The 12518-nt window shown below is 40.3% G+C and overlaps 1 protein-coding gene across 1 annotated transcript in view; it reads left to right on the top strand.

Annotated features, from left to right (window-relative positions):
- Window positions 1-11615, top strand: part of HECA (hdc homolog, cell cycle regulator) — a 36013-nt gene extending 24398 nt beyond the window's left edge. Inside the window, exons 3-5 of the mRNA XM_019526750.1 lie at window positions 897-2042; window positions 4764-4918; window positions 9894-11615. Coding sequence (XP_019382295.1) covers window positions 897-2042; window positions 4764-4918; window positions 9894-10058 — 1466 coding nt within the window. The 3' untranslated portion in view covers window positions 10059-11615. The remainder of the gene's footprint in view (window positions 1-896; window positions 2043-4763; window positions 4919-9893) is intronic.
- Window positions 11616-12518: the final 903 nt, after the last annotated feature.

The following is a 12518-nucleotide window of genomic DNA, read 5'->3' as shown; positions in this document are numbered from 1 at the left end:
AAAAAAAAAAAAAAGTGGGGAAAATGTATTAGTCCAGTTCTTGATAGAAAGGTCTCTGTAGGAGAGAATCCCACTGTAATTTCCACCCTTGTTGGCACAGAGAACAGAGTGGTAAATGATTGACATAGTTTGGAGACTATTGCCTGTAGAGGTGGGTAGCAGCTTTTCCCCCCCCATTTTTTGCATACCTTCCCTCCCTGCCCTGCCTTGAATAGTTGAATGGGACACTGCAAGCATCCAGTTACACAGATGTTTAGGATCTGATCCTGCAAGGACTTTGCATGATCACTAGTTTCTGATCCTTTGCTGAAGTCTATCAGTTTGTAAAACCTTGAGGGTAGATAAATTGGAAATTATGGTGGCTTTTTTACTTGTCTGAGAACCTGCCCTAGCATCTGCTTTCACTCCTCACAAATATAAGCTGCTTATTTTTCAGAAGCCCTTCCCAGCTTATCTCTACCTTGTCATCTCTCGTTAATTACCAGAGGGTCAGTTTCCACCTCTAATCAGCCCTGAAGCCAGCCTCCATTGCTTACACACTTATTGGAAAAATGAATACCCTTGTGTTTTCTCCTGTGCTGCCCTGCATGCCACGGAGTCATTCCCCATAGCATCTGCCTTATTTGTTCCTCTCCAAATCCTTCTTGAAATGTTTCCTTTGGTATTGTGCCTACAGATTCATGACAACAGGTGTGCCAGGGCCTGCTTTCATGACTGACTAACATTTACCATGTTATCATTGTTTTCTTGTGCTTCTATTTGCATCTTATCTCTCATCTTGTATTTATAAGCTCTTTGGGTCAAGGGCCATCTTTGTTCTGTTTTTGCAGCTAGCATAATCTTAGCCCATGATTAGTGCTCTTAGGCATGAAAGTAAAGTGAACATTAAGTAACAGGCCTTGTCCTGCCGAGTGATATACACACACAAGTAACAAATATGCAAATAACGAATTGCACAGAGGGTAAGTTTATTGTTAATATATTTGTTTTATGTTCCACAGAAGCACCTTGTGCTACTCCACTGATATGTAGTTTTGGAAGGCCTGTTGACCTTGAAAAGGATGACTACCAGAAGGTTATATGCAACAATGAACATTGCCCTTACAGCACCTGGATGCACCTTCAGTGTTTTTATGAGTGGGAAAGCAGCATTCTTGTCCAGTTTAATTGTATTGGCAGAGCAAGGAGTTGGAATGAAAAGCAGTGTCGCCAGAACATGTGGACAAAGAAAGGATATGATCTTGCTTTTCGCTTTTGCTCCTGCCGATGTGGACAGGGCCACTTAAAGAAAGATACTGATTGGTACCAAGTGAAACGCATGCAGGATGACAAGAAGAAAAAGTCTGTGGCGGAGAAGAGCACAGGAAGGTCCGTGGGAGAGTCTGCAGAAGATGCTAAAAAGGGCAGGCCTACTAACAAGCCACAGAAAGGTTTAAGTCATGATATTCAGCGAAGACATTCGATGGACAGACAGAACTCTCAAGAGAAAGGTGTAGTTAGTGGAGGCTATGCTGTTCGTTCTCCCTGTGGCTCTCCTGGCCAGTCCCCTCCTACAGGCTACTCCATTCTTGCCCCTGCACATTTCAGTGGTCCCCGTTCTTCACGCTATTTAGGAGAATTTTTAAAAAACGCCATTCACCTGGAACCACACAAGAAGAATATGGCTGGTGGTGGGATGTTCAGAAATGCCCATTTTGATTATGGGGCAGCTGGGCTGCAAGCACATAGGTCAGGACATTTTGATGCGCCTGTGCAATTTTTGAGGAGGCTTGATCTATCTGAACTTCTCACTCATATCCCAAGACATAAGTTGAATACTTTCCATGTTCGGATGGAAGATGATGCCCAAGTGGGTCAAGGAGAGGACCTTCGGAAGTTTATTCTCGCAGCACTTAGTGCCAGCCACAGAAATGTTGTAAACTGTGCGCTGTGCCACAGAACATTGCCAGTGTTTGAACAGTTCCCACTTGTGGATGGAACCCTGTTTCTTAGTCCATCGAGACATGATGAAATTGAATATGATGTTCCCTGTCACCTTCAAGGTACAGGTTGTCTGTCCGTTGTGTGTGATCTCTCATTAAAAGATGGAAATGCTTTCTGTGCATTTCAGATGTCTCCCCGGGCAGTGTTTTTAAAGTAATTATGTAAACCTAAATTCACGTTCATGTGACTCTGGTTGAAATCTGAAAGAATATTTAGAAAGAAAAGGTCTAAACACTGATTTACTTTGTTGCTTCTGTGTTTGGCATTTAGTATTATTTTTTTACAAGTAAGGAATTTGCCTTTAGGGTTCTAGTGCAGTATGTAAAGGTTTTTAGCCAGTATGTGTTGTAGTTTATGCACACTGGTTTGTTTGCTCTGAGCCTGAGACAAAATCATGCATTTGGACTTGAAAGTTAAGTTTATTGTTGTAGCACAGAATAGGGATTTGAAGTTAAATAGGTACTGTGGGAGTCAAGCATGCCACTTCTTGGGTGGCTATATGTGCTGTTTTCTCATTTATAGCTTGTTATATCCCACACTTAGTCATAATACTCTTTTATCTAAGATCCTTTTTATTTAACAGATAACGAGGTGTATTTAAGACTTTTGCATTTAAGTCACAAAGCCACGTCTATGCTAACAATATTGTTTTTATAATACCTACTGTACTTCAGAGGAAAACTAGCGACAGATAAAAGGCAAATGAACTAAGGTTCATAACATAAGCTACCATAAACCAGTATTTTCTCCTTGTTACATGTACATGATAATGAAGTCACCTTTTAGTTTTGATGGATTTACCAGATTGAGTTGGCTCCAGTGTATATAATTTCCCTGATCTAACAAGTGTGGCGCATAAATCTGACAAAATCAGTAAATGAAATAAACTCTAATGAGGTGATGTTACAAATCAAAATGCTTATTGCTATTTTGGAGAAAGGTGCACAGTGTGGTTGTGCTTTTGCCAGTACTGTGTTTTGGCAACAGTGAATGTATTGTCACTTACTAAGGATAGTTTGAAACTCTGCCTAACATAACTATTTCTTTAAAAAAATAATATTACTTTCCATTCCAGGTGTTTGGTAAATTTGTGGAAATCCTGGCTCAGAAGACAGAATCTACATAATTCATTGCTTTTTTTCCTCCTCCTTCTTTTTTCCTTTTTTTTTTTTAGTGGATATTTAGAATTGTAGGTAAACATTGTTTTTACGGTAGTGGTTTCTTTGTGGATTAAACAAATAATAATTGTTTCTTTTTCAGTGGGTATGTTGGAGGTCAGGTGTTTGGTGTTATATTTTTGATGAGGAATGTCAGATGGTTAGTGGAGAGTGAAGTAATGAAGTATTTCTGCTTTGGAGCAGCAGCTAATATGTCCAAAGTTACTTTCTGAGAAAAAAATAATATTGTTATGCACAAAGCTTTATAAATGCATGGAATTATTTGAAGACTAATTTCAGGTGTTCACTTAGGCTATGAGATGTAAACACTTTCTTGGATGGGGAATGCTTTTGCTAATTTGAAATAACTATTGTTTTAAGTGTTCGTAGTTAAAAATAATTGGGAGTTTAATTGGTTTTCAGAGGGTTTTGTTCTCTATCTCTAAGAAGGTTGCTTCAAAAATATTAATTTAACTGTGGTAGACTGATCAGATTTTTTTGGCTTCTCTGCATTTTGGATATGTTAACTGAGTTTTCAAAGTGGCTGCTACATACATATCGATTGTATGAATTATGCATACATCCAACTCCTTCTTGCTTAAGATCATAGACTGTCGTGAAAAGCGCGTAAGCACAACCCGCAATTCTTTTGTAGCTGATATTTGTAATTGTATTAATTTTACATTGTCTTGCATACCAGTCATGAAAAATGTGGTGCTAATTTTTTATTTATATAGCATGTAGGCACAGAGAATGGAGCATTGGCTATTAAACTAGACGTCAGATCAAAACACTGAATACCAGAAATGTATGTGGAGTTTTTTATATTTTGATCTGGATTTTGCTTATTGGAACAAGTCTTTAGTAAGAATCGTATAAAAGTTTTTATGGCTTAACTATTCAGTTATGAGGTCTGAACTGCTTGGCTTCATGGGAATTCACCCGACAGGGTGATAAGAATTCAGAATATGATTGGAGGGTAGGGAGATTCTTTAAAGTTAAAATAAGGTAGAATGTATTGAGTCAGCAGTGTGCATAAATGTATAAATCTGAAAACATAATATGTATTAAAGATTATTTACTCACACCTTAAATACACCTACCTTAAAGTGAACTGGTGAACAAAACCAAAATTTTCAGTTTTGCTCTCTTCTATTTTGCTTGTTCTTCATGTTAGCAATGTCAGGTCCTTACTTCTCCCTCCTTCATAGAAGAACATGGTAAGATGAATATCTGAAGATTGAACTGGCCAGTTATAACATTTCCTTCTTGAGGTGGGAACCGAGGAAGGGCAAAATATTATTTTTGGAGCATAGTTGAGTATACTGTTTGCTGTGACTATTCTTTCCATCATTTGATATTGTGTTAATAACTTTCAGTGAAGAGCGGATTAAGGATCTGACATCCCTGGGGCTGTTTTATTGGGATTTTTTTTGTGAAGGGGTTTTTTGATCTTTGTAGAATATGCTTTGGGCCAAGCTCTATTAAATTTACTAGAGAAGCATTTTTTAATAAGGTATGATTTGTATTGCAACAAACAGCAAATAGCATGTTAAAGGAAATGTCTGTTTTGATCTTTTGACAATATGTCCTTTCCTTAAGAAATGTGTTTCCTGTCCACAGGAAGGCTTATGCACCTTTATGCTGTTTGTGTAGACTGCTTAGAAGGAGTTCACAAAATCATCTGCATTAAGTGCAAGTCCCGATGGGATGGAAGTTGGCACCAGCTGGGAACTATGTATACTTACGATATTCTGGCAGCTTCTCCCTGTTGTCAGGTCAGTATTATGCATAACAAGGCTTGCAAGGTGAAGTTCCAACTGGTAAGTGAAACTGATGGGTGTTTTATATTTTCCCTCCTTCCTCTTCCTCCAAAAAAACAAATGGCCTACAAGCACAAGCCAGTGTTATTTAGGATGTCAGACTAATACTGTAATGGTCCTTCATAGTTTTAAATGGTGAAATTATAAAGCATTGAGGTGTATAATAATAGAACTTAAAAATTGGGGAGCTGTTAGTTTATAGAATTTTATTTATTTAAAAATTATTAACCCCTAATACTCAGATTGAATGAGCACTACAGAGTATCTCATGCACCTCTAGTTTTTGCATTAGTGTTTACTTTAATATTATCTTTGACTTTAATAGTATCTTAATAACACTCTATTAGTTACTGCAAGCAGTGTCAAGTTAGTTTAGACAACTAAAAGTCTCTAAATACGTCTTTATCAAGGGATAGTCATAGCAGCAAGGTAGAGTTAATGGAAAGTCTTAAAGGAGCTCCCCCTCACTCCTTTTTGTTTAACTTTGGAAAGCGTGTGTCTATTTGAAATAATATCACATTTTGAAAGAACTTCTTTTTGATATGTATAACAGCAGCCCAGTTTGTTTGTCTCATGCCATGTTGTTGCAGATTAACATGCGATTGATAATTGATGAGACTGTTTTGCAGTTCACAGCATCAAGCCTCAAGAGGTTTTTCAAAATTGTCACATTGGCAGTAGCTCATTGGCATATTGCTTAAGTATATATTAAGGGTGAGATAAATTGTATGCAAGTTGCATTGAGCTGCCAGTGTGAGTGGAGGGGCTCAATGGAAATGTTATTTAAACAGAAAAGAAAATAGAACAAAATAGGTCCTTTCAGTTCAATATGTAGCTCTATTGCATTCATATCCAATGATACATAGACTGGTTTCATCACAATGGAAGAAAAGAATAGATTTTTTTCATTCAATATTTAATTACTTTGCTTGTGCGCTCACTTTATAAAACTTACCAGCTTCTAGATGTTATTAATGCTAAGTACCACAAATTCTTGGCTCTACGTAAAACATGAAAGGGGACAGTCCCTGCTCTGAAGACCTTTGCATGATGAGAAGAGACTGTCCGCTCATCATGGAAATATGCATTAACTTCCTTTATATTTAACTTAAAATTTCCATATACATGTGGGCATGTACCCAAAGGGGCAGAGTTAAGAGTTGCTTTGTAAATTAATTCTGAACTGATTTTCTACTTCTCAGCTAAATAATTTAGTACCTTGTTCCAAAAAATCCCAGAGCACTTCATGAACTATATAAGCAGCATTATTATAATATAGCCACTGTAAGAATGGAAGCTAACAAGCTGGCCGATGTAAGGAGGTTAAGGGGCGTTGGAGGAGGGAAACTTGACCAAGGTGACTTATACATGTACTTTCCATCAGAGAATGCCTTAGGACAGGGGTCGGCAACCCCTGGCACACATGCCATTAGTGGCACGCAGAGACATTTTTCTTGGCATGCCAGAAGGCACGCAAAGAAGCTGGGGGTTTTTTTTTTTGTTTTTTTTTTTTAAGTTGTTTCTCCGGGCTCTCCTGTGCAGCCACAAGTCACAGCACCATGGCAGGCACCGGGGTGGAGCCAGAAGAACGCAGGCAGGGTTCTAGTCTGTGCTCTACTGCCCCCACCCCATGCGTCCAGGTTGCACCCTCCAGCCCTCCAGCTCGGCTGGCCCCTCGAGGGAGCTGCCCAGGCAGGCAGACACCCTGTCCCACCCAGGGCAGCATTGAGGTGTTGAGTCCTGGGGCCGGGCAGTTGGGACAGGGTCTGGGCAGCGTGGGAGGAGGCGCTGCAGGCAAGCCAGCCTGGTTGGTCCCTTAGGAAGGTGGGAGCTGCCCCAGGGCTCTGAGGGCTTGAGCTGTGGTGGGTGGGCAGGCGGGGATGCCTAGCAGCACCCATGGTGGGGCTGGCCTGGCCTGTGCAGCTCCTCAGGGATGGGTCGCAGCCACCCTGCGAACATGGGGATGCTGCCTGGCTGGGGCAGGATGCTGGGCTCAGGGGGTTTCCCCCTCTGGGATCAGCCTCTCTGCATGCTGGGCACAGCGCAGGCAGGGCAGAGCCATCCCTGGTGCAGGGGCCTGGCCACGGGAGCCCCCTGGAGCCTGGGAACAGCCACCGTGGCTGCCTCAGCCCACTCAGGTCCTGGCCTTGCCTACCTGCAACTCCCTTCAAGGGGCCAGGGCTAGGGTAGGCACTGCACAGAGATGCTGTGCTGCAGGCTCCCGGCTGGCTTGGCCCTGAGCACTGGCTGTGGCAGCTGTTCCCAGATCCCAGGGAACAGCCTGTGGCTGCAGCTCCCACTTCCACTGTACCTGGTGCACACACAGACCAAGCAGGAGCCCCCTGAGCACAGCGTCCTGCCCTAGCCAGGCAGCCTCCCTTTGTGGGTAGGGTGGCTGCACCCATCCCTGCGGAGCTGCGCAGGCCAGCTGGGCCCCACCTCCAGTGCTGCTGGGCCCCACACTGGCCCGAGTATCGGAGCCCTGGGGCAGCCCCCACTCCCCGCCTGACACCAGCTCTCTATTTACTGTGTTAAAAAAGTAAAAATCAAAACCAAAAAAGCAACATTAATGATGATTATTAATAGTATTAAATACCCAGCTCATCCTGCCATGTACTCTCTCCACCCCAGTTTTGTTTTTGTGACATGCCAGCACTCCAGCACCTTACAAAGTAGACATTGTGGTTTTTTCGGCACTCTGGCCAAAAAACCATTGCCTACCCCTGCTTTAGGATCTTTGGTGTCCTAGCAGAGAAGATGAGACTGATTTATCTATTCATTTATTTATACGTAAATCTATACTAATGCTCTTTTACTTGAATTTCATTGACATTCGGGCTGGAAGGGACCCCAGAGGATCATCGAGTCCAGCCCCGATTATAATAAACAATTTTAATATATACATATAACATATAATAAACAATGTATAATTTAAACTATTAAATATTTTTTCCAAGTAAAGATCTAATGAATCTGACACTTTGAGCAGTCATTGTTGCTCTAGACCTGTGGTAGAAGTTCCAAAGTATCCATTAAATTGTGTTTAGGGCTTTATTGTGCATTTTGGACCCTACCTACATGTCAGTCCTCTTTCCTTCTATGCTCTGCCTCATGTTTCCTCTGTTCTTATATCTGTCTTCTCCCAAACCCCCTCCACCTTGTTTGCTATGGTTCTAGCAGCCTGCTGCCTTGTACATCAGGTGGCCTGATTTTTCACAGCCCAATATCTTCCTTAAACCCACTTATTTTGCCTAGCTATCTGTTCTATTCAGCAATAGTTCTAGCTGTTCTCATCCTGACACTTTTTAATTGCCTCACGGATCTATCCAATTAAAGTAGGGCCTATGTAAATTGGATTTTTAAAAATGCTTTTATACTATAATAATATCTAGCCCATACATAAGTTTTCAAAATCTGAAAAAGATTTTAAGATACAATACATTGTATAATACCTTATCATGCTACTGAAATATGGTAACCTTTAAAATTGTTAATCCATAAAGATTAAAATGTTGATGTGCTGCATACTAAGATTATGTTTAAATATAAACCTAAATAGCATCACAGTAAGAATCTGTAGATTAAGAATTATGTTGCAAGGACTTAAAAATTGTTTGTTTTTCTTTTCTTTAGTGTCTTTTCAGAGTTAAGGTATATAGACAGGAATAATAATGTGAAGTACATAGGTCTAGTTTAGGAATATAATCAATATAAAAATCAGTATTTTTGCATTTAAAGTTGGTATTTTGCATATATGTCAAGTAAGAACTTAACTCCCCTTAATTTCTTAGCAGCTGAAGACACTACTGTGCTTAGTTTTCATATAAAAATAACTCTCATGATGTGTACTAAGGGCTTTGGAAGTGACTTCAAGTTGATTAATCAAGTCTGTATAGGTACATACAAGCAAATATGCCATTTGCTTTTGTTTTTAGACTTGCCAAAATGTTAACTTACAAATTCGAGTATTATATTGCTAAAATATACATACTGCTTATGCTGGGGACTCTAGTACTATTTGGAGACCTCTCTAGAATGTACCGTATTTAGTTGGGATGACATACTAGATGGCCATTGATGAGATTAACTAGAAAGCTATTGATTAGCTGAAGTTTTTTTTTTCCCCCAGTTGCTTTGATCGCCTCATTATACTTTTTACCAAGCTTTAGGACTTACTAAAAAATCAAAAAATGAACATTTCCCCGCCTCTGGCAAGAGGCTTGGTGTAGCTTTCCTATGAATTGCATGCAGCATAAAATTCCCTAAGTAATATAGGTTTCTCAAATTTTACATGATAATGAGTCTGCCAGAAACGTGGACACTCATGCTATGGCAGCCTGACAAAGGGGAACTCTGAGTGCATTTGGAGAGAAGTTGTTTTTTTGTTTGTTTTTTGTTTGTTTTTTGTTTTTCTTAATAGAAGGGGATTTTGAAGTAATTTTTGGAGTTTTATGCATAGTAATTGGCTACCATCAGGATCATGTGGGTTATCTCTTTGATTATATTTACATGGTACAGCACAGAGATATCAGAGGCAGCTTTGAACAAGCCAGTTGCATTTTGGAAGCTGTTACAGCCATATTAGCCCAGACACACACTGCACTAAATGCAGGTCTGCTGAGCCAGTTCTGAGCAATCTATCTGCGTGGTGCTGTGAAGATGTTCTCTAAGGGCTCAGTCTTGAAGAGTGCTTAAAAGGTAGCTGAAACTACCCAGTGCTTTACAGGAGTGGATCCAAAATCACATGGAGATGTCCCAATTAATGGAGTTTACTATTCTAAGCAGTTGTCTTCACCATCAAATAATATTAGATATAGCTCCTGATAGAAGCCTGATTTCCTTTTATGAAAGAGGAATGAACTGTGTAAAATAACTTATTTTTCTGTGGTGTAGTTACTTGTTTCAGAAGTATTTCTCTGCTCTTTTACAGGCTCGACTGAACTGTAAGCACTGCGGAAAGCCAGTCATTGATGTACGGATTGGGATGCAGTATTTCTCAGAGTACAGCAATGTCCAACAGTGTCCACACTGTGGAAATCTAGACTACCATTTTGTGAAGCCATTCTCTTCATTTAAAGTTCTGGAGGCTTATTGACAAAAGCTTTGCTTTAGTAATAGCTATTTTATGGGTATTACTACTTTATTACATATCTTTTATAGGATGCATTCTGTGACAGAATTAATTTCTTTTCTAACTGAAAGAGCAGCTTCTTGTCTGTGTACACATTAAGATATGTGTGTTGTTAAGACCAGGGTCCTCCTGGCCAGATGTCAGTTGAAGGCTGTAGGAAAGCCAATTAATGGCCTTGAAGTATGCCCTAAGAATGGGGGAAATTTCAGCTGGAAGTGGACTGGTTTTATTTTTCATGTTATCATGGTATAGGAAAGGTTGGAAATGAGATCTTATGGGCCTGTTGCTCATATGGCTGGGTGGGAAGAGGAAAGCCTCATAAAGGGTGCAGTCTTATTACTGCTGAATTTACTAAAGTCTTTGCTATTGATGCCATTGGGAGCAGAATTTGTCCCTAAGTTCATAGTAGCAGTAGAGATCTGTTGTTTAGATTCCTCAGAATTGAGTAAACTAAAATATTGTGACGAGTGAATGTAAATCTATGCCAGAAAATGCAGCCTTTAAAAAATGTTGGGGTTTCTTTTCCCACTTTTGGCATAGTGTCTTCCTGCAGTGTATATTTGACATCCATTACCCTCACTGACAGATCATATGGAGATCACCAGTATTGTAATTTTAGCCATTGGGTAAATGGTTTATACCAAAACAAGTTTGAGATTTTAAAACACTTTATTTAAAGGTATTCTTATTTTTTAAATATTTTAGGAATCTGCTGTGTTACACAGAAGGAACAGAGAGTGGTATGGCCTGTGGCAAAGCAGCTATGGAGAGGAGTGTGTGCATGTTTGCGTCTTGGGGCTGGACCTTTTCAGGTAGCATGCCTCAGACCAGTATGGCTGACTTTGAAAGAAGACCCTAAAGTGTGATCTGTAAGATCTGTGGGGTATTTGTGCCATTTTAGTGCGAGTGTGTCATGAAGAGGATGTTTGCACTGATATTTAGAGTCAACACTGAGGTCACCCACAAGAAGCCTGAGCTATGTGAGATGCCCTTTCCCATCTGTATCATATCCCGCAGCCTGTGCCAAAACCATCCATATTGTGATGTTTAACACTTGAGCATAGTGGCAAGATGTATTCCACGTTGTCTTATAGAGCCCTTCCAGGTATTGATCTCCAGGTTTCTTGTCTCTGCCTATGGGCTGTTGGAGAGGAAGTCAAGAACCAGGGAACTGTGGGGTTGCTGATACTAGTGCAGGAGCTGGTGATCTGTGGTGCCTCATAAGTTCCAAACACACTGCAGAAAGAGTGGCACTGGGAAGTGAGCAGGGGTGGGGCTGATCTCGTGCCCCAAACTTCAGGAGAGCTTCCAAAGTTGGGTTGGGCTGGGCTGCTGCCAGGACTCGAGCTAAAGGACTTAAAGTGTATATGATTGGTGTATAAAGGTTCGAGGCCTTAAAGTCAACTCTTAATCATCCGTGTAGACTTGGCAGAATTCATTTAAAGCAAACACTGCACCTTTTGTCTTTCAAAATTATCCAAGTCTAGTTGAGATTCTGAGGACTGGGAGAATATACGTAAAAAAAAAACAAAACAAAAAAATAAAAAATAAAAAAAAAGGAAATGTTGTAAAATTATTTTTTTAAATGCCTATGCCTAGCAGACTCTACACCAGAAAATTAATTTGTATCAGAGGGGTAGCCTTTGTCAATGTTCTGTTTCTTGGTTTCCACATTTTTAATGCAGAAATTTAAAAATAAAACATCCTAATCTATATTACTTGGTTTTATAAGATCAGTCTTAGTTATTTTCATGCCATGTTCATCGTGAATTCCTTTCCTGAGTCAAGAATTGCTGTTGCATAAATAGAATAATTTTTTAAAAAGTTGTAAGATGCTGTGTTCAAACAAAACAGTTTTCTTGCATTGGAATTTTTCAGAATGTGTTTTGTTTGAAGTATGTATTTTAAATGGCTTTGACATGCTGCACACCCCATAATGGAAGCCTAACCCCCAAACCAAGCAAAAATGAAAACCTGTCACATTCCATATAGGTAGGCTTTCTACCAGTTTAAATACAGTAACATTTACATAGTACTTGAACAATCTGGCCAGGTTATTAAATACTAAATAATCCTCCCCGTTGGCAACGCATAGACAGTACACGCAGGTGCATGTACACCCCCTGAGATTGGCTGTGCACTTCCTGAAAGCACCAGCACTGGCTTGGCGATCAGTTGCTGGGGGACCTCCTCTTCTCCCCCCCACCCCCAGTCGGAAATCTGGTACCCCCCAGACTTGGGAGGCACCAGTCGCCCACGATCCTCCCCTTATTAATGTGTTATGGTTTCTGCACTTGTGTGTACATTTGGAGCATATTCTGTGGGTCTGTGTGCTAACCTAAACCCACAGCTGGGTGAGCTAGTCTTAGCTTAAAATGTATCCAAAAAGGGGTCAGAGGCTTTTCTGTGTGGTCAGTAGCAGTG

The sequence above is a fragment of the Gavialis gangeticus genome, unplaced genomic scaffold, assembly GCF_001723915.1.
Source record: "Gavialis gangeticus isolate Ggan-Ray unplaced genomic scaffold, GavGan_comp1, whole genome shotgun sequence".
Lineage (NCBI taxonomy): Eukaryota > Metazoa > Chordata > Crocodylia > Gavialidae > Gavialis > Gavialis gangeticus.
Note: the sequence above shows the minus strand (reverse complement) of the source record. Positions and strands in the feature narration are given on the sequence as shown.